Raw genomic sequence first — 26,475 nt, forward strand, 5'->3', positions numbered from 1 at the left:
TCAAGAAAAAAAAGGAGAGGACGCAAATCAATAAAATTAGAAATGAAGAAGGAGAAATCACAACTGACACCGCAGAAATACAAGGGATTGTAAGAGACTACTACAAATAACTATATGCCAATAAAATGGACAACTATGAAGAAATGGACAAATTCTTGGAAAGCTACAATTTCCCAAGACTGAACCAGGAAGAATTAGAAAATATAAACAGACCAATCACAAGTAATGAAATTGAAACCATAATTAAAAATCTTCCAACAGGGCTTCCCTGGTGGCGCAGTGGTTGAGAGTCTGCCTGCCGATGCAGGGGACACGGGTTAGTGCCCCGGTTAGGGAGGATCCCACATGCCGCAGAGCAGCTGGGCCCGTGAGCCATGGCCGCTGACCTGCGCGTCTGGAGCCGGTGCTCCGCAACAGGAGAGGCCACAGCGGTGAGAGGCCCACGTACCACAAAAAAAAAAAAAAATCTTCCAACAAACAAAAGTCCAGGGCCAGATGGCTTCACAGGTGAATTCTATCAAACATTTAGAGAAGAGCTAACACCGATCCTTCTCAAACTCTTCCAAAGAATTGCAGAGGGAGAAACACTCCCAAATTCGTTCTACGAAGGCACCATCACCCTGATACCAAAATCAGACAAAGATGTCACAAAGAAACAAAACTACAGGCCAATATCACTGATGAACATAGATGCAAAAATCCTGAACAAAATACTAGCAAACAGAATCCAACAGCATTCCAAAGGATCATACATCATGATCAAGTGGGATTTACTCCAGGGATGCAAGGATTCTTCAATATACACAACTCAATCAATGTGATACACCACATTAACAAATTAAGGAATAAAAACCATATGCTCATCTAAATAGATGAAGAAAAAGCTTTTGAAAAAATTCAACACCGATTTATGATAAAAACTCTCCAGAAACTGGGCATAGAGGGAAACTACCTCAACATAATAAAGGTCATATATGACAAACCCACAGCAAGCATCACACTCAATAGTGAAAAACTGAGATCTTTTCCACTAAGATCAGGAATAAGACAAGGATGTCCACTCTTGCCACTCTTGTTCAACATAGTTTTGGAAATCCTAGCCACAGCAATCAGAGAAGAAAAAGAAATAAAAGGAATACAAATTGGAAAAGAAGAAGTCACTGTCTGCTGATGACATGATACTATATATACACAGAGAATCCTAAAGATGCCACCAGAAAACTACTAGAGGTAATCAATGAATTTGGTAAGGTTGCAGGATACAAAATTAATGCACAGAAATCTTTGGCATTCCTATACACCAACAATGAAAAATCAGAAAGAGAAATTAAGGAAATCCTCCCATTTACCATTACAGCAAAAAGAATAAAATACCTAGGAATAAACCTGTCTAAGGAGGTGAAAGACTTGTACTCAGAAAACTATAAAACACTGATGAAAGAACTCAAAGATGACATAAACAGATGGAGAAATATACCATGTTCTTGGATTAGAAGAATGAATATTGTGAAAATCACTATACTTACCTAAAGCAATCTACAGATTCAATGCAATCCCTATCAAACTACCAATGGCATTCTTCACAGAATTAGATCAAAAAATTTTACAATTCGTATGGAGACACAAAAGACCCCAAAGAGCTAAAGCAATCTTGAGAAAGAAAAACGGAGTTGGAGGAATCAGGCTCCCTGACTTCAAACTATACCACAAAGCTACAGTAATCAAGACAGTATGGTACTAGCACAAAAACAGAAATACAGATCAATGGTACAGGATGGAATGCCCAGAGATACACCCATGCACATATGGGCACCTAATTTACGACAAAGGAGGCAAGTACATACAATAGAGAAAAGACAGCCTCTTCGATAAGTGGTGCTGGGAAAACTGGACAGCTACATGTAAAAGAATGAAATTAGAACACTACCTAACACCATACACAAAAATAAACTCAAAATGGATTAAAGACTTAAATGTAAGACCAGACACTATAAAACTCTTAGAGGAAAACATAGGAAAAACACTCTTTGACATAAACCACAGCAAGATCTTTTTTGACCCACCTCCTAGAGTACAGGGAATAAAAACAAAAATAAAAAAATGGGACTTAATTAAACTTAAAAGCTTTTGCACAGCAAAGGAAACTACAAACAAGACAAAAAGACAACCCTCGGAATGGGAGAAAATATTTGCAAATGAAGCAACTGACAAATCTCCAAAATATATGAACAGCTCATGTAGCTCAATATCAAAAAAACAAATATCCAGTTAAAAAGTGGGCAGAAGACCTAAATAGACATTTCACCAAGGAAGACATACAGATGGCCAAGAGGCACATGAAAAGATGCTTAGCATCACTAATTATTAGAGAAATGTAAATCAAAACTACAATGAGGTATCATCACCTCATGCTGGTCAGAATGGCCATTATCAAAAAATCTAGAAATAATAAATGCTGGAAAGGGTGTGGTGAAAAGGGAACCCTCTTGCACTGTAGGTGGGAATGTAAATTGATACAACCACTATGGAAAACAGTATGGAAGTTCCTTAAAAAACTAAAAATAGAACTACCATATGACCCAGCAATCCCACTACTGGGCATATACCCTGAGAAAACCACAATTCTAAAAGAGACATGTACCACAATGTTCACTGCAGAACTATTTACAATAGCCAGGACATGGAACCAGCCTAAATGTCCAGCGACAGATGAATGGATAAAGATATGACACATCTATACAATGGAATGTTACTCAGCCATAAAAAGAAATGAAATTGAGTTATTTGCAGTGAGATGGATGGACTTAGAATCTGTCATACAGAGTGAAGTAAGTCAGAAAGAGATAAACAAATACCAAATGCTAACACATATATATATGTAATCTAAAAAAAAAAAAATGGTACTGATGAATGTAGTTACAGGGCAGGAATAAAGAGGTAGACATAGTGAATGGACTTGAGGACTTGGGGTGGGAGGGGGAAGCTGGGGCAAAGTGAGAGTAGCATGGACATATATACACTACCGAATGTAAAATAGATAGCTGGTGGGAAGCAGCACATAGTACAGGGAGATCGGCTCGGTGCTTTGCAATGACCTAGAGGGGTGGGAGAGGGAGGATGGGAGGGAGGTTCAAGAGGAAGGGGATATGGGGACATGCATATGCATATGGCTGATTCGCTTTGTTGTGCAGCAGAAACTGACACAGTATTGTTAAGCAATTGTACTCCAATAAAGATCTATTAAAAAGATAATAAATAAATATGTGCAGCTGATTATATGTTGATTTTACGCCAAAAGAGCTGTTAAAATAAGAAAATAAAATATGGGATATATAGGCAGGATATTCCTTCTCTGTCTTCCTTTTTCTTGTCAGGAGCAATAAAAGCCAGGGCCTGCTCCTAGCTATCTCTACCTGGCAATAGGTATCAAAAGTAAACATTCTCTCTCAGGCTCCATTTCTCCTGGCACTGAAGAGTGTTCATTAGAGTCTAATGATAAAACTTACCTCCCCTCACAACACAGTGATAAATGTGCAAAATTCTGGGCAACGGGAATGAGGACAGGTCAGTGACCTCTAGGATATGATGAGAGATGAATTTTGGTAAAATGCTATTTAGGCTTTACTGAATTACTGACTTTTTAGAGTCAGCATTGGATTTAGGTTTTGTCAGTCATCATCCTAGAATGTACTTCTTTTAGTGACCCCTTATAGAGTACAAGAAGAGCCAGGCCATGGTTTGAGTATGTTAGGTCAGCTGGCTAAAATTCCATTTACTCTCATTTCATTTTCACCCAACTCCTTAAAACCCAAGTTTATAATACCTTTAAAGGTACTGAAACATGTTAAAAAAAAACAAAAAAGTCACACAATAGAATAATATATGTACCATTAAAAATATTAAGAACTATGTGAACTCAGGAGGAGACATAATTCCATCCCTTTGGGATATTAGAGCATCTTAGAATTAGGAAGGATCTAAGAGTGTGTCAAATCTAAGGCCCTAACAGATGGGCAATTCCCCTTACAACATTCCCATCAAGTTGTTAACTTGTATTTCTCATGCACAGCCTCTGTGACAGGCAATATATGCTCTCAGGAGGCAATCTATTCCATTTTTGAAATGCCATGTTAAAAAGTTCTTTCCTGAACAAATATTGCACAATTCTACTTATGTGAGGTACTTAGAGTAGGCAAAATCATGTAGACAATTGGCAGGATGGTGGTTGCCAGGGGTGAGGGGAGAAGAGAATGGGAAGTTATTGTTTAATGGATACAGAGCTTCAGTTTTGCAACCTGAAAAGAGTTCTATGGATGGATGGTGGTTACAGTGACACAACAAGGTAGATGTACTTAATACCACTGACCTGTACACTTAAAATGGTTAAGATGGTAAATTTTATGTTATGTGCATTTTACCACAATTAACAAAGTTTCTTTCCTGCCACAGCCCAAAATCTACCTTCCCATGAATTCTTCCCAATGATCCTAAGTCTTCTCACACTAAACAAGTTTATCCCCTCTGCCCCATACCACCCTTCAGATATTAAAGGAGAAATAATTTATTCAACCCTCTTTAGATGTGCAACGACTTGTATTGGGCACTGTTCAGGGTACAGAGACAAATGAAATATGGATCCTGTCCTCACAGCTCTTAGTCAAACAGAGGAGATTTTTTAAAAGGACATAAATAATTATAATATGCACTACACGCATAAATGTCAAAAGAGAAGTACTGAGAAAGTATAGCAAGAGTTCAGAAAAGGGAAAGATTAATTTATGGAAAAGATCAAGAAATCAGGAAAAGTTTCATAAGATAGATAACACTTGAGATCGACCTTGAAGATGGGCATTTCCACTGAGGAAAAGGGCACTGAAGTAGCGTGTAGTGGTTAAGAGCCTGGACCTTAAAAATACGCTGCCTGGGTTTGAATCCTAGTTTTTCTACGTTCTACCTTGGTGACTTTGGGCAAGTTACTCTGTGCCTCTACGCTCCTCTTTTATAAAATATAAAAAAAATAGATGTGAGAATTAAATGCATTTGTACATGAAGAATACTTAGAAGAATGCCTAGAAATTAGCACTGTATACATGTATTGACTGTTGCTATTATTGAGAAAACAGCAAAGCCAGAGTTTGTAGAGGTGAGAAGGAATTAAACACATCTGAAAAAAGCAAACAGTTCAGTTTAGTTTAAATATGCTTCCTCTTTCTACATCTCCTCCCCCAAAACCCAACTAGATATAAACGCTAGCATAGAATCTGACATGTGGTGGGTATTTAGTAAATCATCACCCCCCCCATTCTCCTTTCCCTTTTTCCTTTCTTCATAGTTCTGGTTTGTGCTTTGCCTAAGGCACCTATATTCTGCCTTGGATTCTAATCATTTGTGTTACATTATCTGCCTCTTGTATGCTTCCTTAGGGCAGTGGTTACCTTGTGTACCCTAGCCCTAGTTCCTAAACCTGGTTGGGCATGAAAAGCTCTTGGGGGAACTTTATAAACACATAAGCTGTTTAGATCAACCAGGCTTAGGAATCAGAATTTCTAATGGTAGGGCAGGAATACATATTTTTTAAAGCCACAGGGGATTCTGAATCAGTCCATCAGTAGACACCATATTTGAATACCAGTTACCTATAGCACCTAATGATAATGTAGACATACAATAAGAATTTATTGAACTTTCATAGACTGAAAAATGGAAGATCAGGACAGAAAACGAGGTTGAAGCCTCACTGGAAAGGCACTAAATGCCAGGCTGAATTGATATAAAAGACCAAACTAAATAACCAACTTTCAGCTTCAAAGCAACAATCCCTTATTAAGAGTTTTATCTCAAAAGCACTTTCATGCCCTTTCAGTAGACCCCAGACACTAATATGCATTTTCATAAATCAGAGATGGCTAAAAATGAGCTAAAGTCAAATTTTACTTATTCATTTTAAACAAACGTTCAATGTGTTGAACAATATATGTGAAAAAATTTTAAAAACTGGAATAAAATATGATACTATTATTTGGACACTAATTTGCTTTTTGTCGTATGACAATTGCAAAGTAAACCAAAAAAAAAAAAAAAACCCTAAGGTTTATTGTGATTTTTCTAATTGGAAAATCCAAAAGGAATTCATATTTTTAAACTGACAATGAACAAAAGACCATTCAATTCAAATGCATAAACCTCTTTCTCTTCTATTATAAGTACCATTATGGAAGTTAGAAGCTTTTTTTAACCCAGACCTTAACAAGTTAAAATCAGAAACCAGTATTATGGAAAGTTAATTTTAAAGCTAATTCTCCAATGCTGAGTTCCCACCAAAGTAGCAATATCATACAATTAAAAGAATACCATTGGTAGAAGAGAACCTTAAACCTTCCCCACCCCACCTTAACATGTTTTGGAAACACTTACTTGACTGTTTTCTGATTTTCTTAGAATCCTATTGCAGTTTGTTATCCAAGTAACTAGGGCAAAAATATTTAAACAACTCTGAGCTGTCATTCTGATATATTTTCTAGGAGTCTGAATTCTTTCTTCGGCTCCAGCTAATGGCCACGTGTCAGATTTACTTGAAATATATCCAAATCCTCAGTGTGTAGCAAGTAAACATTTACTCTTCAGTAATTCCTCATTTTATGCAGACTACCAATAAAGTCATCAAGATTTATAAATTTTCCTCCCAAAATGTTACACCACCATTAAACACTATCCCTCAAAGACTGATAAGAGGAAAATGTTACCAACAGTGTAGACTCAAATACTGAAAAGAGTTTTCAAAGACTACTGCAGAAGGTACGAGTCTCTCTTTGAAGTATTTAAAAATTGGGCAAATTCTACCTTCCTGGGTGTTTTAGTTTAGTTTTTTTAGTGCCCATGGGAAAGAACTGGATGACCTGTCAAGATTGGCAAAATTGTCTACATTTGATTTTTAAAAATCCAACGTTGACAAGGTTGTAGGAAAAAAAAGCACTCTCATACGCTGTTGTTGGGAATGTGCATTGGTATAATCTTTTTGAAGAAAATGGAGCAATATCCATCCATTTTAAAATACGTACTATCCTTTGACATAGGAAGTCCACTGTTTGGAATTTATCCTATGGGTATACTTGAAAAAGTATGCAAAGACACAAGATGGTTAGTGCAACATTGTTTGTAATAACAAACTTGACATAACCTATATGTCTATCCATAAGTGAATCACTAGGTAAACTTCTTGTAATCAGAATACTATGCAGGCATTAAAAAGAATAAAGACTAGCTATAAGTGATAATACAGAAAAAATTTTAAGATGTAAGCAAAAAAGCAGTCTACAATATGATAAATATACACATATACAAACATACATTCAGAAAGACTATAAATACATATATACATATATATTTGTATAAGCATAACAATTTTTGGAAAAATAGAAAAGAAATTTTAAAAGCAGTTGACTCTGAGGAATAGAACTAAACCTAAGGAGAAAGAGAAATACTTGTTAGATGTTAAAATTTGTCCAGCACAGGGAACTCTACTCAATTCTCTGTGATGACCTATGTGGGAAAAGAATCTAAAATTGAGTGGATATATGTATATGTATAACTGATTCACTTTGCTGTACAGCAGAAACTAACACAACACTGTAAATCAACTACACTCCATTAAAAACTAATTTAAAAAATGTTAAAATTTGTCATCCAGCTATAATATTAAAAAGCAGGGCTTCCCTGGTGGCGCAGTGGTTGAGAGTCTGCCTGCCAATGCAGGGGACACGGGTTCGAGCCCTGGTCTGGGAAGATCCCACGTGCCACGGAGCAACTGGGCCCGTGAGCCATAAATACTGAGCTCTGTGCGTCTGGAGCCTGTGCTCCGCAGCAAGAGAGGCTGCGACAGTGAGAGGCCTGCGCACCGCGATGAAGAGTGGCCCCCGCTTGCCACAACTAGAGAAAGCCCTCGCACAGAAACGAAGACCCAACACAGCCAAAAATAAAATAAATGAATAAATAAATTTAAAAAAAAAAAGCATATGACAACCTTTGGAGCAGTTTGTTATCTGGCAGTGTCTTATAAAGGTAAACATATGCTGCCCTATGACTCAGCAACTTCACTCTGAGTTACTAACCCAAGAAAAACACAAAAGGTATGTCCACAAATAGTCTTGTACAAAAATATTTATAGCATCCTTATTCATAATACCCCTAAACAGAAAAGAACCCAAATGTCCATCAACAGAAAGATGGGTAAACAAACTGATATATTTTAACAATAGAATACTATTTAGCAATAAAAAAGAATGAACTCCTGATACAAGAAAATTTTTGATAAATCTTACATTCTACTGAGTTAAAGAATCCAGACAGAAAAGAGCACATATACACACTATACTGTACCATTTATATGAAGTTCGAAGATCAGCAAAACTAATCTACCACGATAGAAGTCAATAAGTCTTAGCTTGGTTGGGGGGCAGGGTTGGAGAGTTAGAGTGGGGTGATTGAGGGAAGTTGGAGATTTACTGGAAATAGATACAATGGAACTTTCTGGGGTGATGGAAATGTTCTAATGTCTTGTTTCGGCTGGTAGTTACATGGATGTACCCAATTGTCTAAACCAATCATCCATTTAAAGATTACAATTCAATGGTTTTTAGTATATTCAGAGATATGTACAACCATCACCACAATCAATTTCAGAGCATATTCATTACCTCAAAAAGAAATTCCATACTCTTTAGCTCTCTCTCCCAATCCTAGGCCACTACTAATCTGCTTTCTGTTTCTACAGATTTGCCTATTTTGGACATTTCATATAAATGAATCGTGTAATATGAGGTCTTTTGTGACTGCCTTCTTTCACATAGCAAAATGTTTTCAAGGTCCATCTATGTTGTAGCATGTATCATTACTTCATTTCTTTTATGGCCAAAGAATATACCATTGTATGAATATACCACGTATTGTTTATCCATTCATCAGTTGATGACAGACATCTGGGTTGTTTCCACCTTTTGGCTACTATGAATAATGCTGCTATAAACAATTGTGTTTTTGCTAGAACTGTGCATTTTATTTTATGAAAATTATACCTCAATTTTGAGAAAGAATATGGATATGAAAAATCATATCGTTACAACAAATCGTTATTTCTGAGTGTTTTCGTGGATGACAGAATAAAAATATCTCGGAATGGCCAACAAGTCAATTATAATAAAAACATGTTCTTTCAGGGGAGAAAAAAGTTATGTGTCAATAACAACAACTAACTGAAATGTCACATTCATCTCCTGATGAAAACAGAAGTTTCCTATATGAGAGTGAGGAAGCTGTCTGAAAGGAGAATTTAAATCACTGTCTCAAATGCAAACCGTAACTCTTTAAGGCTTCAATGACCATACCATAGAAACATTTATTATCACCCTGACTACATACCATTAGCAACAAAATCAACACTGAAGTATGACCTCATTCTTTTGAGGGATAAAGGAAAAGGGTTAGTCTATTTACCAAAGGCAGAGCATAGTATTAAAATAATGTCTGTGTAGTATTGGGCACAATATTTACATAGTGAAATTGGTGCCTTGAGGCTGTCATACTAGAAGGAAAATTATTTTCTTTACAAATTAACAATCTTCTTTTCCTGAAATGGTTATAAATTATTTTACATACTGAGATACAAACAAGTGCTTTATTACTAGCAACAGTTAACTGGATCCATTTTGGCTTTCTTTTGTAGGAATGGTGGGAAGAGAACACTAGCAATTATTGTTTTTCTACTCTGTTTTGGGGACTCACATATTTACTCATTTGATCCACAGCACAACCCTATTAGGTAGATACTATATTTTATTCCTATTTTACAGATAAAATGACTAGGCCGAAAAGAGTGAAGAGGTTAAGATCAAAGCCATGACTTCATTCATATAGAACATATACCTGCAACTGAGGTACACCCTCTACGTATCCCTTTCCAGTCACAGCCACTACTCATAACAGTTTATCTGCACTGCTGTTGCTACTTTCTCACTTCTAATTCTTTCCAAATTCCCATGTGCTTCCGTGCAAAACATTTCACTAAAATTGCTTCAAGGTTGCCAATGACTTGATAATAGCCAAATCCAAAGAACACTCTTCACTCTTTATCAATCTAACTTTTCTGGCCTGACCTCTAACTTTTGAAACATTCTCCTCCCTTGGATAACGGACCATTTCTTCACAACATTCTTAAACGTCTCTTCTCCACCTACACCTCTAATTTTTATACTCCTTAGGGTTTTATACTTGATCTTTGTGCTGGGTGGATGTGCCAACATGGTATTCCACATAATATTTCTCTGATTAAGAAGCTCATTTAACAGCCTAAATAAATGAAATGCAGGAATAGACTCCTGCTTACAGCGTGCACTGGGCTTACCATGTATTCTATCACCCTGAAGCAGTTGGTCTGATAGAATAATGTAAAAGCCTTTAGAAGACTCAATAATGGTGCCAGCAACACTTTGCAGGGCTGGGCAAATATCCTCCAAAATGTGGAACATGGGCTTCCCTGGTGGCGCAGTGGTTGAGAGTACGCCTGCCGATGCAGGGGACACAGGTTCGTGCCCCGGTCCGGGAAGATCCCACATGCCGCGGAGCGGCTGGGCCCGTGAGCCATGGCCGCTGAGCCTGCGCTCCGCAACGGGAGAGGCCACAACAGTGAGAGGCCCGCGTACCGCAAAAAAAAAAACGTGGAACATGCTCTGAATCAATGATGCTGTTTCTCCATAGCCAGGATACAAAAAGGATCAAAGGATAGAAAAGGGAGCAGTTCCTCTCACTATTATCCTAAATGATCCACTAACAACATTTTATTTGCCATTCCTGAAACTTTGGGCTCTGCTGGTTTAGAAGTCTTAGACAAAACAGTGATTACACTGAACTGGAAGCAGAGACTGCTACCTGGACACTTAGGGTTCTTCATGACACAGAACTAATAGGCAAAGAAGGGGATTTATTGACTGGGGTGACTGACCTGATTATCATGGGAATATTGGGTTGCTACTATATAATGAGGACAAAAAGGATTAGCTTGGAACCCAAAAGTACTATGGGGTGCCTCTTAATACTCTCATGTCTTGTAATAAAAGTTAGTTTACTACAATAACCCAAAGAAGCAGGACTGCTAACAGCACAGACTATTCAGGAATGAAGGTTTAGTTTATTGTACCAGATGAGAAACTACAAATGAGGTACTTACTAAGGGCAAAAGCAGTATAGAATGGGTAGTGAAAGAAGGAAATTACAAATACCAGCTATCACCACCTACAAGTTGCAGAAATAAGGACTTTAATAGTGACAAGTAGCAGAAAAAGGACTTTAACAATTTAACAGGACTATCTTCCTTGCTTTGACATAAATATATCTGTATATATTAACCAAATTGCTTTTGTTTTCCTGTCTTCCATTATCTATCATCTAACATAAATGTATGTTAACAAAGATTAACTTTTTTTACACTTTCCTTTTTAGGGCAGTTTGAGGTTCATAACAGGATTTAGTAGAAAGTACAGAGATTTCCCATATTCTCCCTGTCCCCACTACGTGCATAGCTTCCCTCACTATCAACATCCTGTCCCAGAATGGATCATTTGTTACAACTGAAGAACCTACATTGACATATAATTATCACCCAAAGTCCATAGTTTACATTAGGGTTTGCTCTTGGTGTTGTATACATCTAACAAATGTAAAATGACACATAGTCACTATTAAAGCATCAAAAAGAACAGTTTCACTGCCCTAAAAATCCTTTGTGCTCTACCTAGTCAACCCTCCCTTCTCCAACTGCTGATCTTTTTACTGTCTCCATAGTTTTCCCTTTTCTAGGATATCATATAGTTGGAATCATAGAGTATGCAACCTTTTCAGAGTGGCTTTTTCACTTGGCAATAAGCATTTAAGGTTCCTCCATGCCTTTTCATCACTTGATAACTGAATTTTGGGGAAGGGCTGAATAACATTCCATTTTCTGGATGTACCACTGTTTATTTATCCATTCACCTAACGAAGGACATTTTGGTTGCATCTGAGATTTGGCAATTATGAATAAAGCTGCTATAAACATCCACATGTAGGTTTTTGTGTAAATAAGTTTTCAACTCATTTGGGTAAAGGCCAAAGGAGTACAACTGCTGGATCCTATGGTAAAAGGATGTTCCATTTTGTAAGAATCTTCCAGCATTTGGTGGTGTTGCTGTTTTGGATTTTGGAGATTTGAATAGGTATGTAGTAGTATCTCATTGTTGTTTTAATTTGCAATTCCTTAATGACATATGATGTTGAGGATCTTTTCATATGCTTATTTGCCATTTGTATATCTTCTTTTTTTATATATATTTTATTTTATTTATTTATTTTTGGCTGCGTTGGGTCTTTGTTGCTGCGCATGGGCTTTCTCTAGTTGCGGCGAGCGGGGGCTACTCTTCCTTGAGGTGCACGGGCTCCTCACTGCAGTGTCTTCCCTCATTGTGGAACACAGGCTCTAGGTGCGCAGGCCTCAGTAGTTGTGGCTTGCAGGCTCTAGAGCACAGGCTCAGGAGTTGTGGCACACGGGCTTAGTTGCTCCACGGCATGTGGGATATTCCAGGACCAGGGCTCGAACCCATGTCCCCTGCACTGGCAGGCAGATTATTAGCCAGTGCACCAGCAGGGAAGCCCCTGTATATCTTCTTTAGACAGGTGTCTGTTTGGATCTTTTGCCCATTTTTAAATCAGATTGCTCATTTTCTTACTGTTTACTTTTAAGAGTTCTTTGGGGGCTTCCCTGGTGGCACAGTGGTTGAGAGTCTGCCTGCCGATGCAGGGGACACGGGTTCGTGCCCCAGTCCGGGAAGATCCCACATGCCGCAGAGCTGCTGGGCCCGTGGGCCATGGCCGCTGAGCCTGCACGTCCGGAGCCTGTGCTCCGCAAGGGGAGAGGCCACAACAGTGAGAGACCCGCGTACCGCAAAAAAAAAAAACCAAAAAAACAAAAAAAGAGTTCTTTGTATATTTTACATAATAGTTCTTTAGCAGATGTGTCTTTTGCAAATATTCTCTCCTAGTCTGTGGCCTCCCTTCTCATTCTCTTGAACTTTAGTCTTTTTTAATCCCTCTATTCCTCCATTATTTCCTTCTTTTGTGTTAAATAGGTATTTTCTAATGTACCATTTTACTTCTTTGTCATTTCTCTTACTATGTATTTTTCAGTTATTTTCTTAGTGGTTGCTCTAGGGATTACAATTCACATTTTAATTTATAGCAATCTAGTTGTTCAAATTAATACTGACTTAATTTCAATAGCATACACAAAAAATCTGCTCCTATATAACTCTCTTCCCTCCTTCCTCCTTTGTGTTATTGTCATACAAATTATATCTCTGCGCATTGTATAAAGCAACTCAGATTATTGCCCTTTATAGTTGTATTTTAGATCAGATAAGAGGGGGGAAAATGTGACAAACAAAAAAATACACTTATATTGTCTTTTATATTTACCAAGGTAGTTACATTTACCAACGCTCTTTCTTTCTTCATGTGCTATTTCACTGTCTAGTGCTCTTTCATTTCAGTCTGAATGACTCTCTTTAAAATTATTTCTTATAGGGGAGGTCTGTGATAAATTCTCTCAATTTTTTAAATCTAGGAATGTCTTAACTTCTTCATTTTTTAAAGGTAGTTTCACTGAATACAGAATTCTTGGTTGGCCGCTTCTTTCATCACACTGCCTTAATGGTTACAGAAGATAAATCAGAGGTTAAGTCTTATTGGGGATCCTTTGTACGTGATGAATCACTTCTCTGTTGTTGCTTTCAATACTCTCTTTGTCTTTTGCTTCCAATGGTTTGATTATGTGTCTAGGTGTGGGTCTTTTTGAGGTATTCCTACTTGTTAAGTTTCTTGGATATGTATATTCATGCTTTCTCTTCAAGTTTAAGGAGTTTATCAGTCCTCACTTCTTCAAATATTCTTGCTGCCCTTTTTTTTCCTATCCTCTCCTTCTGGGACTATTAGTATGTATATGTTGCTACACTTTGCTAATGTCCCACAAGTCTCTGAGGCTCTGTTCATTTTTCTTCATTCTTTTTTTTTTTTTTCCTGTTTCGCAGACTGAATAATATCAATCGACCTATCTTAAAGTTCATCAATTTTTTTCTTCTGCCTGTTCAAATCTGGTATTGGGCCCCTCTAGTAAATTCTTCATTTCAGTTACTTTTCTCCTCAATGCCAGAATTTATTTGGTTCTTTTCTATAATTTCTATCTAGTAATTGATACTCTCTGTTTGGTGAAACATTATTATACTTTCTTTTACTTCTTTACTATATATAAAGAAGTAAAAGAAAGTATACTTTTATACCTTTACTTCTTTGAACATACTTAAATAGCTGATTTAAAGTCTGTCTAGCAAATATTTGGGCTACCTCAGTTTCTATGGACATTTCATTCACCAGCTTCTTCTTTTAAGCTTTTCTTTTCCTTTGGTTAATTTGTTGTTTGCTCCAGTTGTTATCGGCATCTCAGGCAGCTATGTTGTTAAACAGTTGTTGCTGATTGTTCTTGACAAATGACTCTAAGGAAAATACTGTTTACACTGGACAAGTTCTCTGTCAGGTTACATAAAGACAAGCTTTTTGAGACTGGTTTACCAGGGAACTTCCAGACAGGTCAAATAATGACAAGTCTCTGAATATGGAGCTTTGAAAGAGCTCCAACTCCATTTTGACTCCTCCAGTGCTGGGCAAAATGCTAGTTTTCACCATGATTGCAGGCTGTTGGTTTTCAAGGCTACCATGGAGCTGGAGAAAGAACTGTTACCAGAGCAAGTAAAAAATGCCACAAAGCTTGCTGTTCTTACAGAGAAAACGCTGTTGACTTGTTTTTAATAAATGCTCCCCCAGATCGCTGTAAGCCTTTGGTTAATTTCCAAAGTTCTGAAAAAGTTGAGCTTGACAATTTTTGCAAGTGTTCTTGGTAATTTTATAACAGAGTATTTTCAGATGTGGTTATTCTGCCAGTCTCAGTAACATCACTCTCGTTCACCTCATTTTAAGATTACTTTTAAAGACATTAAATTATTTAAAGCAATAATAATAGTATATTGTGGGGTTAATAATATATTTAGAAGTACGTGTATGACAATAATACCACAAAGGATAGGAGGGGGTACATGGAAATAATCTGTTGTAAAAATCCCATACATTATAAGTGAAATTGTATGACATTATTTGAAGGTAGACTACAGTAAATTAAAGATGGATGTTGTAAATCCTAGAGCAAACACTAAAAAAAAAAAAGAGAGAGAGAGAGAAAAAGAAATAATTCAATAGAAGAGAGAAAATAAAATACTAAAAAATACCCATTAATAAAAGATATTATGAAAAACAGAAAAGAACCAAAGAACAGACAGGACAGAAAACAAATAGCAAGGTGGCACATTATACTGCAACTGTATGTGCCTGTCTACCTATCTCTCTCTTATGCTCTATCTATGTATACCCATTTTCTCTACTAGATTATAAACGTACCTAATTTAAGTGATAAACAGAAACAAGCCAAAGTTAATTGCTGTAATAAATACACTATAAATTCTAACTTCTCTATTTTGGAATTTATGATAATTTATAAAATTTTACTTAATATATAAGACACTATGAAAAAATACAAAACTCACCTGTCTTCATAAAATATATCTCAGAATTTTAGTGCTAAGTTATTTCAGAAACCACTTTGTACAATTTCATTTTACAATTAAGGAAACTCAAAGTGACTAACTGACTGATAATTAATCAAAAGCATCACATGGCCAGTCAGCAGTAGAGCCATAGTAAAATTCTTATTTCATATCTTTTAGTCCAGTTCTCTCAAGAGAAAAAAATTTCTATGCAACACCAACCACATATGCAACTATATATAAATAACATGCTTATTTCAAATGATTCTTATCTAGCAGATCTAGAAACATCTTGTTAAGTTGTACACAAACTTTAAAATAATCAAACTTTTTAAAATGCCTATTGTTGAATTTAGAGTTTCAACTAATTCAAATTCTCATCAATTAATCAAGATTATTGAACTATACTATACTTAGCGAAAATCGAAGATTCCGTGGCTAAATAATCATTTAAAACACTCGCTACCAAAATCAGAGAATACAATCATTCATTCAAATCAATGACCAAATCATTCACACTTATGCCAAAAATGACTTAAAAATTATAAAATCCATGTGTATTATTACCTGTAGCTCCAAGTGGGTGTCCCTTTGAAATCAATCCACCACTAGGATTTATGACCCACTTTCCTCCATAAGTATTATCTCCTCTATCAACCAGTTTCCCACCTTGACCTATAGAAGGAAAAATAATATTCATAAATGTTAAAAATAACATCAGAGCAAATGATATGTTTGTTTTTTTTAAACTTACAGATAGCCAAGAATTTCTTGGAGCAAACATTTCTTGATGGCTCAAACTAGCTTCAAATTGATACAAGCACTTCTAAAAGTGAGGTAATAAATATTGAGTAATAAAAGCTTGTATTTTCAGAACACTTCCTGCATGAAACAAAGCTCCTATTAGCTCCTAAGAGCTCTCTGCTTCCAAAATTGCTACAAATATAATCGAGATTCAGAGAACCAGAAGAAAAGCATTGAAATAGATACAATACTGTAAAATAATATTAGGTTTAAAAATTCATAATTTTGACAAAATATTCATTTCAACTGTACTATTACATTCTATATAAATATTCTTAGTAAACAACAGGGGGGAGAGGGACAGAAAAAAAAGAGCACTTTCATGAAATGAAGGAAAATGCCTGAAAATACCATTGAGCATAAATGTAAGCTTAAAAGAAAAAAATTACATCACATGCTTGGCAGCTTCAACATTCCTATCGATTCCCTGGTCATTCTTCCAGGTGGTTAAGAAGTAAATAAAAATGCATGTACTGTATAAAATATTCTTCCAGGTGATATTTCTGGTAATGAGAGGTGGAATCTCCAAATGGTGGTGGTGGTGTTACCAGAGGTGGCTAATAGCTGTTACGTACTCACTCTGTGTCAGGCCTTGTTCTCATTATTTTACGTATATTTACATAATTTAATTTAATCCTCAACCCTATGAAGTAGGTACTATCATTCCCATTTTACAGATAAGGAAAGAGACACATAGATATTAAGTAACCAATCTAAGGCCAAAGTAGGGGATCTAGAATACTCAGGCAGCCTGGCTCCATAGCCTGTGTTCTTAGCCAACACATTTTATTGCCTTCAAAAACAAGAGCGTTCCTCTACTGGCAAAATGAAACATACTAATCACAGAATTTGAGATGACTTAACACTTTTAATTTGATTTTAAATCTAGGTTGTAGATTAAAAACCATCCATTGAGACATTCTTCTATTTTTTGATGTGTTTCTAACATAGAACCTGATACAAGGCTCTAGTCATAACAAGTAAACTATCTGCTATTACTGCTTTCATATTGTTAAATAGTGTCACTGTACTGAGTAATAGCAGACTGAACACAAACCAACCCCAAGAAGTGAATAATTTACTGCATGATTTTCCGTAATACATACAATCCTATGAAGTATCAGAATATTTCACTGGGGAATTAACATTCCAGAAGACCTGCTTTATAAGAAATGCTAAAGTAAATTCTCTAGAAAAATTTGGATCAGCAAGAAAGAGGAAAGAACAACAGAAATAATAAATATCTGGGTAAATATAAAGGACTTTTTTCCTCTTAAGGTCTTTAAAATATGTGCAACTATTGAAAACAAATATTATAACACTGTCTTTGGGGGTTTTTTAATGTACATAGATGTACTACATATGATAATTTAACATAAAGGTGGGTGTAGGGCAGAAGGGAATTGGTTAATGGACGTATATGTTTGCAAGGTTTCTACATTTTATGTGAAGTGGTACAATATTAATGCTAAGGAGACCCCTATAGCAGTGGTTCTCAGCCCAGAGAAATTTTGTCCCCCAGGGGACATTTGGCAATGTCTGGAAACATTTTTGATTATCACAACTGTGGGGGCAGGTACTACTGGCATGTAGTGGGTAGAGGGCCAGGAATGCTGTGAAACATCCTACAATGTCCAAGCCCCACAAAAAAGAATAATCTAGCTCAAGTGTCAACAGTATTGAGGTTGAGAAACCCTGCAACCACTAAAACAAAACAAAACTAACCAAAAACTAAGCTAAGAATAAACAGATTTGGCCAAAAAGCCAATACATACTAAAATGTCATACTAAAAATATTCAGATAATCCAAAAGGCAGCAGGTGAGAGAGAAAACAGAGTAACAAAAAACAAAGGGACATATAGAGGAAACATAATAAAATGGTCAACCTAAAGCCTACAATATAAATATGTAATTACATTAAATGTTAATGCTCTTTAAATCACACTGCCCAACAGAAATATAATGCAAATCACATATGTACTTTAAATTTTTCTAGTATATATTTTATTTAATATATATTTTATAATGTTTAACCTAATATATCCAAAGTATTTTCATTTCAAAATGTAACCAATATAAGGACTTCCCTAGTGGCACAGTGGTTAAGAATCCACCTGTCAATGCAGTGGACAGGGGTTTGATCCCTGGTCCAGGATGATCCCACATGCTGTGGAGCAACTAAGCCCGTGTGCCACAACTACAGAGCCTGCGTTCTAGAGCCCACGCACCACAACTACTGAAGCCCACATGCCTAGAGCCTATGCTCTACAACAAGAGAAGCCACCGCAATGAGAAGCCCGCACACTGCAACAAAGAGTAGCCCCCGCTCGCCGCAACTAGAGAAAGCCTGCACACAGCAACGAAGACCTAACACAGGCAAAAATAAATTTTTTTTAAAAATGTAAGCAATATAAAAAATTATTAATGAAATACTTTATATTCTATTTTTCATATTAAGTCTTCAAAATCTGATGTGTACTTCATACTTACAGCACATCTCAATTTGTACTAGCCACATTTTAAGGATTCAATAACCACATAGAGCTAGTGGCTACTGTATTAGACGACACTCTGTCAAACACTCCATTAAAAGGCAGAAACTGACAAAGTCGATAAAAAACAATACACTACTGCCTACAAGAGACACACCTTAAATAGACAAATAAATAAGTAAATAAATAAATAAATAACCCAAATAGGTCGAAAGCAAACGGATAGAAAAAGATATATCATGTAAACAGTAAGCATAAGAAGGCTGGCATGCTATGTTAGTCAGATAAAAGACACTTCTAGACAAAGAATGTAACCAGAGATAAAGCAGAATGTTTCATAATGAAAAAAAACACAACTCATCAGGAAGACATAACAATTATAAATAAGAGAGCCTCAAAATAAATGAAGCAAAAATTGACAGAAATAAAGAAAGAAATAGTTCCACAATTGTAGTAGGAGATTCTAACACTCCTCTCTCAGCAAGTGATACAGCAAGTCAAATAAATTAGTAGAGACAGAGGTCTTAAAAATTCTATCAATCACCTTGATTTAATTAACATATATAGAACACTACATCTAACAACCACAGAATCTGCATTATTTTTCAAGGGCATAAGTTCACCAATATATACCATATGCTGAGCCATAAAGTAAATTTCAATTCATTTAAAAGGATCAAAATCAAACAAAGCGTAATCTCTGACTACAGCAAAATTATAATAGACAGCAATAACAATAAGATACCTAGGAAAATTCCAAATACCTGGATATTATACAGCGCACTTCTAAATAATTACAGGTCAAAGAAAAAATTAGACATTAAAGGGAATTTTTAATATTTTGAAATAAATGACAATGAATATATCAAAATCTGTGGAATGCAGCTAAAATACTCCTTAGAAGAAAACGTATAGCTTTACATACTTACACTAGAAAAGGAGAAATATCTAAAATAAATGATCTAAGGATCTATCATAAGAAACTTAAAGCAAAACAAAACCAAACAAAAAAAAGTAAACCCAAAGTAAGTTAAAGGAAGTAAATAATAAAGAGCAGAGATCAGTGAAATGGAGGGGGAAAAAAAGACAGTAACAAAGGCAAAAGCTGATTCTTTGTAAAGCTCAACAAAATTGACAAACTTCTAGCTAGAGAGATGAAGAAAAAAAGAAGAACAAAACCCATCAATATCAGGAATTAAAAAAAAAAGGTTATAACCATAGATTCTATAGACATTAAAAGGATACTAAAAGAATACTTTGAACAACTTCAGTGAAGAAATTTGGCTACTTAAATAAAACTGACAATTTTCTTGAAAAATATATCTTACCAAAATTAATAGGTACAGGAAGAAACAAAAATTATAAATCAGACCGTCAAGATGGCGGAGGAGTAAGACGTGGAGATCACCTTCCTCCCCACAAATACATCAGAAATATATCTACATGTGGAACAACTCCTACAGAACACCTACTGAACACTGGCAGAAGACCTCAGAATTCCCAAAAGGCAAGAAACTCCCCACGTACCTGGGTAGGGCAAAAAAAAAGGAAAAACAGACACAAAAGAATGGGGACGGGACCTGCACCTCTGGGAGGGAGCTGTGAGAGAGGAAAGGTTTCCACACACCAGGAAGCCCCTTCGTGGGCAGAGAGTGAGGGTGGCGGAGCGGGGAAGCTTCGGAGCCACAGAGGAGAGCGCAGCAACAGGGGTGCGGAGGGCAAAGCGGAGAGACTCCCACACAGAGGATCGCTGCTGACCAGCACTCACCAGCCTGAGAGGCTTGTCTGCTCACTGGCTGGGACGGGTTGGGGCTGGGAGCTGAGGCTCAGGCTTCGGAGGTCAGACCCCAGGGAGAGGACTGGGGTTGGCTGTGTGAACACAGCCTGAAGGGGGCTAGTGCGCCACAGCTAGCCAGGAGGGAGTCCAGGAAAAAGTCTGGAACTGGCTAAGAGGCAAGAGACCATTGTTCCAGGGTGCACGAGGAGAGGGGATTCAGAGCACCACCTAAACGAGCTCCAGAAACGGGCACGAGCCACGACTATCAGTGTGGACACAAGAAACGGGCATGAAATGCTAAGGCTGCTGCTGCAGCCACCAAGAAGCCTGTGTGCAAGCACAGGTCACTATCCACACCTCCCCTCCCAGGAGCCTGTGCAGCCTGCCACTGCCAGGGTCCCGGGATCCAGGGACAACTTCCCCAGGAGAACACACGGCGCACCTCAGGCTGTTGCAACATCATGCTGGCCTCTGCCGCCACAGGCTCGCCCCACATTCCGTACGCTTCCCTCCCACAAGCCTGAGTGAGCCAGAGCCCCGTGATGAGCTGCTACTTCAACCTCGTTGTCATGTCTGGGCAGGGAACAGACGTCCTCAGGCAACCTACATGCAGAGGTGGGGCCAAACCCAAAGCTGAACCCCAGGAGCTGTGTGAACAAAGAAGAGAAAGGGAAATTTCTCCCAGCAGCCTCAGGAGGAGCAGATTAAATCTCCACAATCAACTTGATGTACCCTGCATCTGTGGAATACCTGAATAGACAAGGAATCATCCCAAAATTGAGTTGGTGGACTTTGGGAGCAACTGTAGACTTGGGGTTTGCTTTCTGCATCTAATTTGTTTCTGGCTTTATGTTTATCTTAGTTTAGTATTTAGAGTTCATTATCATTGGTAGATTTTTTAATTGATTTTGTTGCTCTCTTCCTTTTTTTTATATATATACATTTTTTTCTCTTTCTCTTTTTGTGAGGGTGTATGTGTATGCTTCTCTGTGTGATTTTGTCTATATAGCTTTGCTTTTACCATTTGTCCTAGGGTTCTGTCTGTCCGTTTTTTGTGTGTTTTTTCTCTGTTTATTTTTTTTTAGTATAGGTTTTAGTGCTTGTTACCATTGGTGAATTTGTTTTTTGGTTTGGTTGCTCTCTTCTTTCTTTCTTTTATTTTTAAAACTCTAACTTTTTATCTTTAATAACTTTTTTATTTTAAAAACTTTATTTTATTTTATTTTTTTCTTTCTCTCTTTCTTTATTCTCACTTTTCTTCTGAGCCGTGTGGCTGACAGGGTCTTGGTGCTCCACGCGGGTGTCAGGCCTGTGCCTCTGAGGTGGGAGAGCTGAGTTCAGGACACTGGTCCACCAGAGAGCTCCTGGCTCCACATAATATCAAATGGCGAAAGCTCTCCCAGAGATCACCATCTCAACACTAAGACCCAGCTCCACTCAACGACGAGCAAGCTACAGTGCTGGACACCCTAAGCCAAACAACTAGCAAGACAGGAACACAACCCCACTCATTAGCAGAGAGGCTGCCTAAAATCTTAATAAGGTCACAGACACCCCAAAACACACCACGGAATAGAGTCCTAAGCATCAGAAAGATAATATCCAGCCGCATCCACCAGAACACAGGCACCAGTCCCCTCCACCAGGAAGCCTACACAAGCCACTGAACCAACCTTATCCACTGGGGGCAGACACCAAAAACAATGGGAACTACGAACCTGCAGCCTGCAAAAAGGGGAACCCAAACACAGTAAGTTAAGCAAAATGAGAAGACAGAGAAACACACAGCAGATGGAGCAAGGTAAAAACCCACCAGACCAAACAAATGAAGAGGAAATAGGCAGCCTACCTGAAAAAGAATGCAGAGTAATGATAGTAAAGATGATCCAAAATCTTGGAAATAGAATGGAGAAAATACAAGAATCGTTTAACAAGAACCTAGAAGAACTAAAGAGCAAACAAACAATGATGAACAACAGAATAAATGAAATTTAAAATTCTCTAGAAGGAATCAATAGCAGAATAACTGAGGCAGAAGAACCGATAAGTGCCCTGGAAGACAAAATAGTGGAAATAACTATCACAGAGCAGAATAAAGAAAACAGAATGAAAAGAATTGAGGACAGTCTCAGAGACCTCTGGGACAACATTAAACACACAAACATTTGAATAATACGGGTCTCAGAAAAAGAAGAGAGAAAGAAAGGGACTGAGAAAATATTTGAAGAGATTATAGTAGAAAACTTCCCTAATATGGGAAAGGAAATAATCAAGTCCAGGAAGCGCAAAGAGTCCCATTCAGGATAAATCCAAGGAGAAACACGCCAAGACACATATTAATCAAACTGTCAAAAATTAAATACAAAGAAAGCATATTAAAAGCAGCAAGGGAAAAACAACAAATAACACACAAGGGAATCCCCATAAGGTTAACAGCTGATCTTTCAGCAGAAACTCTGCAAGCCAGAAGGTACTGGCAGGACATATTTAAAGTGTTGAAAGGGAAAAACCTACAACCAAGATTACTCTACCCAGCAAGGATCTCATGCAGATTTGACAGAGATATTAAAAACTTTACAGACAAGAAAAAGCTAAGAGAATTCAGCACCACCAAACCAGCTTTACAACAAATGCCAAAGGACTTCTCTAGGCAGGAAACACAAGAGAAGGAAAGACCTACAATAACAAACCCAAAACAATCAAGAATATGGTAATAGGAACATACATATTGATAACTACCTTAAATGTAAATGGATTAAATGCTCCAACCAAAAGACACAGACTGGCTGAATGGATACAAAAACAAGACCCATATGTATGCTGTCTACAAGAGACCCACTTCAGACCTAGGGACACATACAGACTAAAAGTGAAGGGATGGAAAAAGATATTCCATTCAAATGGAAATCAAAAGAACGCTGGAGTAGCAATTCCCATATCAGACAAAATAGACTTTAAAATAAAGACTATTACAAGAGACAAAGAAGGACACTACATAATGATGAAGGGATCAATCCAAGAAGAAGATATAACAATTGTAAGTATTTATGTACCCAACATAGGAGCACCTCAATACATAGGCAAATGCTAACAGCCCATAAAAGGGGAAATCGACAGTAACGCAATCGTAGTAGGGGGCTTTAACACCCCACTTTCACCAATGGACAGATCATCCAAAATGAAAATAAATAAGGAAACACAAGCTTTAAATGACACATTAAACAAGTTGGACTTAATTGATATTTATAGGACATTCCATCCAAAAATAACAGAATACCCTTTCTTCTCAAGTGCTCATGGAACATTATCCAGGATAGATCATATCTTGGGTAACAAATCAAGCCTTGGTAAATTTAAGAGAACTGAAATCGTATCAAGTATCTTTTCTGACCACAACGCTATGAGACTAGATATCAATTACAGGAAAAAATATGTAAAAAATACAAACACATGGAGGCTAAACAATACACTACTAAATAACCAAGAGCTCACTGGAGAAATCAAAGAGGAAATCAAAAATACCTAAAGACAATGAAAACACGATGACCCAAAACCTATGGGATGCAGCAAAACAGTTCTAAGAGGGAAGTTTACAGCAATATCATCCTACCTCAAGAAACAAGAAACATCTCAAATAAACAACCTAACCTTACACCTAAAGCAATCAGAGAAAGAGGAACAAAAAACTGCCAAAGTTAGCAGAAGGAAAGAAATCATAAAGATCAGATCAGAAATAAATGAAAAAGAAATGAAGGAAACGGTAGCAAAGAACAATAAAACTAAAAACTGGTTCTTTGAAGATAAACAAAATTGATAAGCCATTAGCCAGACTCATCAGGAAAAAAGGGAGAAGACTTAAATCAATAAAATTAGAAATGAAAAAGAATTAACAGCTGACACTGCAGAAGTACAAAGGATCATGAGAGATTACTACAAGCAACTATATGCCAATAAAATGGACAACCATGAAGAAATGGACATATACTTAGTAAAGCACAACCTTCCGAGACTGAACCAGGAACAAATAGAAAATAAAAACAGACCAATCACAAGCACTGAAATTGAAACTGTGATTAAAAATCTTCCAACAAACAAAAGCCCAGGACCAGATGGCTTCACAGGCGAATTCTACCAAACATTTAGAGAAGAGCTAACACCTATCCTTCTCAAACTCTTCCAAAATATAACAGAGGGAGGAACACTCCCAAACTCATCTACGAGGTCACCATCACCCTGATACCAAAACCAGAAAAAGATGTCACAAAGAAAGAAAACTACAGGCCAGTATCACTGATAAATATAGATGCAAAAATCCTCAACAAAATACTAGCAAACAGAATCCAACAGCACATTAAAGGGATCATACACCATGATCAAGTTGGGTTTATCCCAGGAATGCAAGGATTCTTCAATACACGCAAATCAATCAGTGTGAAAAACCATATTAACAAATTGAACAAAAAACAACATGATCATCTCAATAGATGCAGAAAAAGGTTTTGACAAAATTCAACACCCATTTATGATTAAAATCCTCCAGAAAGTAGGCATAGAGGGAACTTAACTCAACATAATAAAGGCCATATATGACAGACCCACAGCCAACATCATTCTCAATGGTGAAAAACTGAAACCATTTCCTCTAAGATCAGGAACAAGACCAGGTTGTGCACTCTCACCACTATTATTCAACATAGTTTTGGAAGTTTTAGCCACAGCAATCAGAGAAGAAAAAGAAATAACAGGAATCGAAATCAGAAAAAAAGAAGTAAAGTTGTCACTGTTTGCAGATGACATGACACTATACATAGAGAACCGTAAAGATGCTAACAGAAAACTACAAGAGCTAATCAAGGAATTTGGTAGAGCAGCAGGATACAAAATTAAGGCACAGAAATCTCTTGCATTCCTATACACTAATGATGAAAAATCTGAAAGAGAAATTAAAGAAATACTCCCATTTACCATTGCAACAAAAAGAATAAAATACCTAGGAATAAACCTACTTAAAGAGACAAAAGACCTGTATACAGAAATCTGTAAGACTGATGAAAGAAATTAAAGATGGTACAAACAGATGGAGAGATATACCATGTTCTTGGATTGAAAGAATCAACATTGTGAAAATGACTATATTACCCAAAGCAATCTACAGATTCAATGCAATCCCTATCAAACTACCAATGGCATTTTTCAAAGAACTAAAACAAAAAATTTCACAATTTGTGTGGAAACACAAAAGACCCCGAATAGCCAAAACAATCTTGAGAAAGAAAAATGGAGCTGGAGCAATCAGGCTCCTAGACTACAGACTATACTACAAAGCCACAGTAATCAAGACAGTATGGTACTGGAACAAAAATAGAAAATACAGAACAATGGAACAGTATAGAAAGCCCAGAGATAGACCTACGCACATATGGTCACCTTATTTTTGATAAAAGAAGCAAGAATATACAATGGAGAAAAGACAGCCTGTTCAATAAGTGGTGCTGGGAAAACTGGACAGCTACATGTAAAAGACTGAAATTAGAACACTCCCTAACACCATACACAAAAATAAACTCAAAATGGATTAAAGACCTAAATGTAAGGTCAGACACTATCAAACTCTTAGAGGAAAACATAGGCAAAACACTCTATGACATAAATCACAGCAAGATCCTTTTTGACCCACCTCGTAGAGAAAGGGAAATAAAAACAAAAATAAATGGGACCTAATGAAACTTA

General features: G+C 37.0%; 1 protein-coding gene across 8 annotated transcripts in view; it reads right to left on the reverse strand.

Moving 5' to 3' along the window:
- The window catches only part of SCP2 (sterol carrier protein 2), a 163,789-nt gene that overhangs the window by 64,755 nt on the left and 72,559 nt on the right, over positions 1-26,475 (reverse strand). For 5 of the 8 annotated variants that reach the window (XM_073789698.1, XM_033866520.2, XM_073789693.1 and 2 more), the window contains one exon: positions 16,239-16,346. In XM_073789698.1, the coding sequence (XP_073645799.1) occupies positions 16,239-16,346 (108 nt within the window). The other 3 variants (XM_019937779.3, XM_019937778.3, XM_019937780.3) reach the window with 3 other exon arrangements.

The sequence above is a fragment of the Tursiops truncatus genome, chromosome 1 (assembly GCF_011762595.2).
Source record: "Tursiops truncatus isolate mTurTru1 chromosome 1, mTurTru1.mat.Y, whole genome shotgun sequence".
NCBI classification, from domain to species: domain Eukaryota; kingdom Metazoa; phylum Chordata; class Mammalia; order Artiodactyla; family Delphinidae; genus Tursiops; species Tursiops truncatus.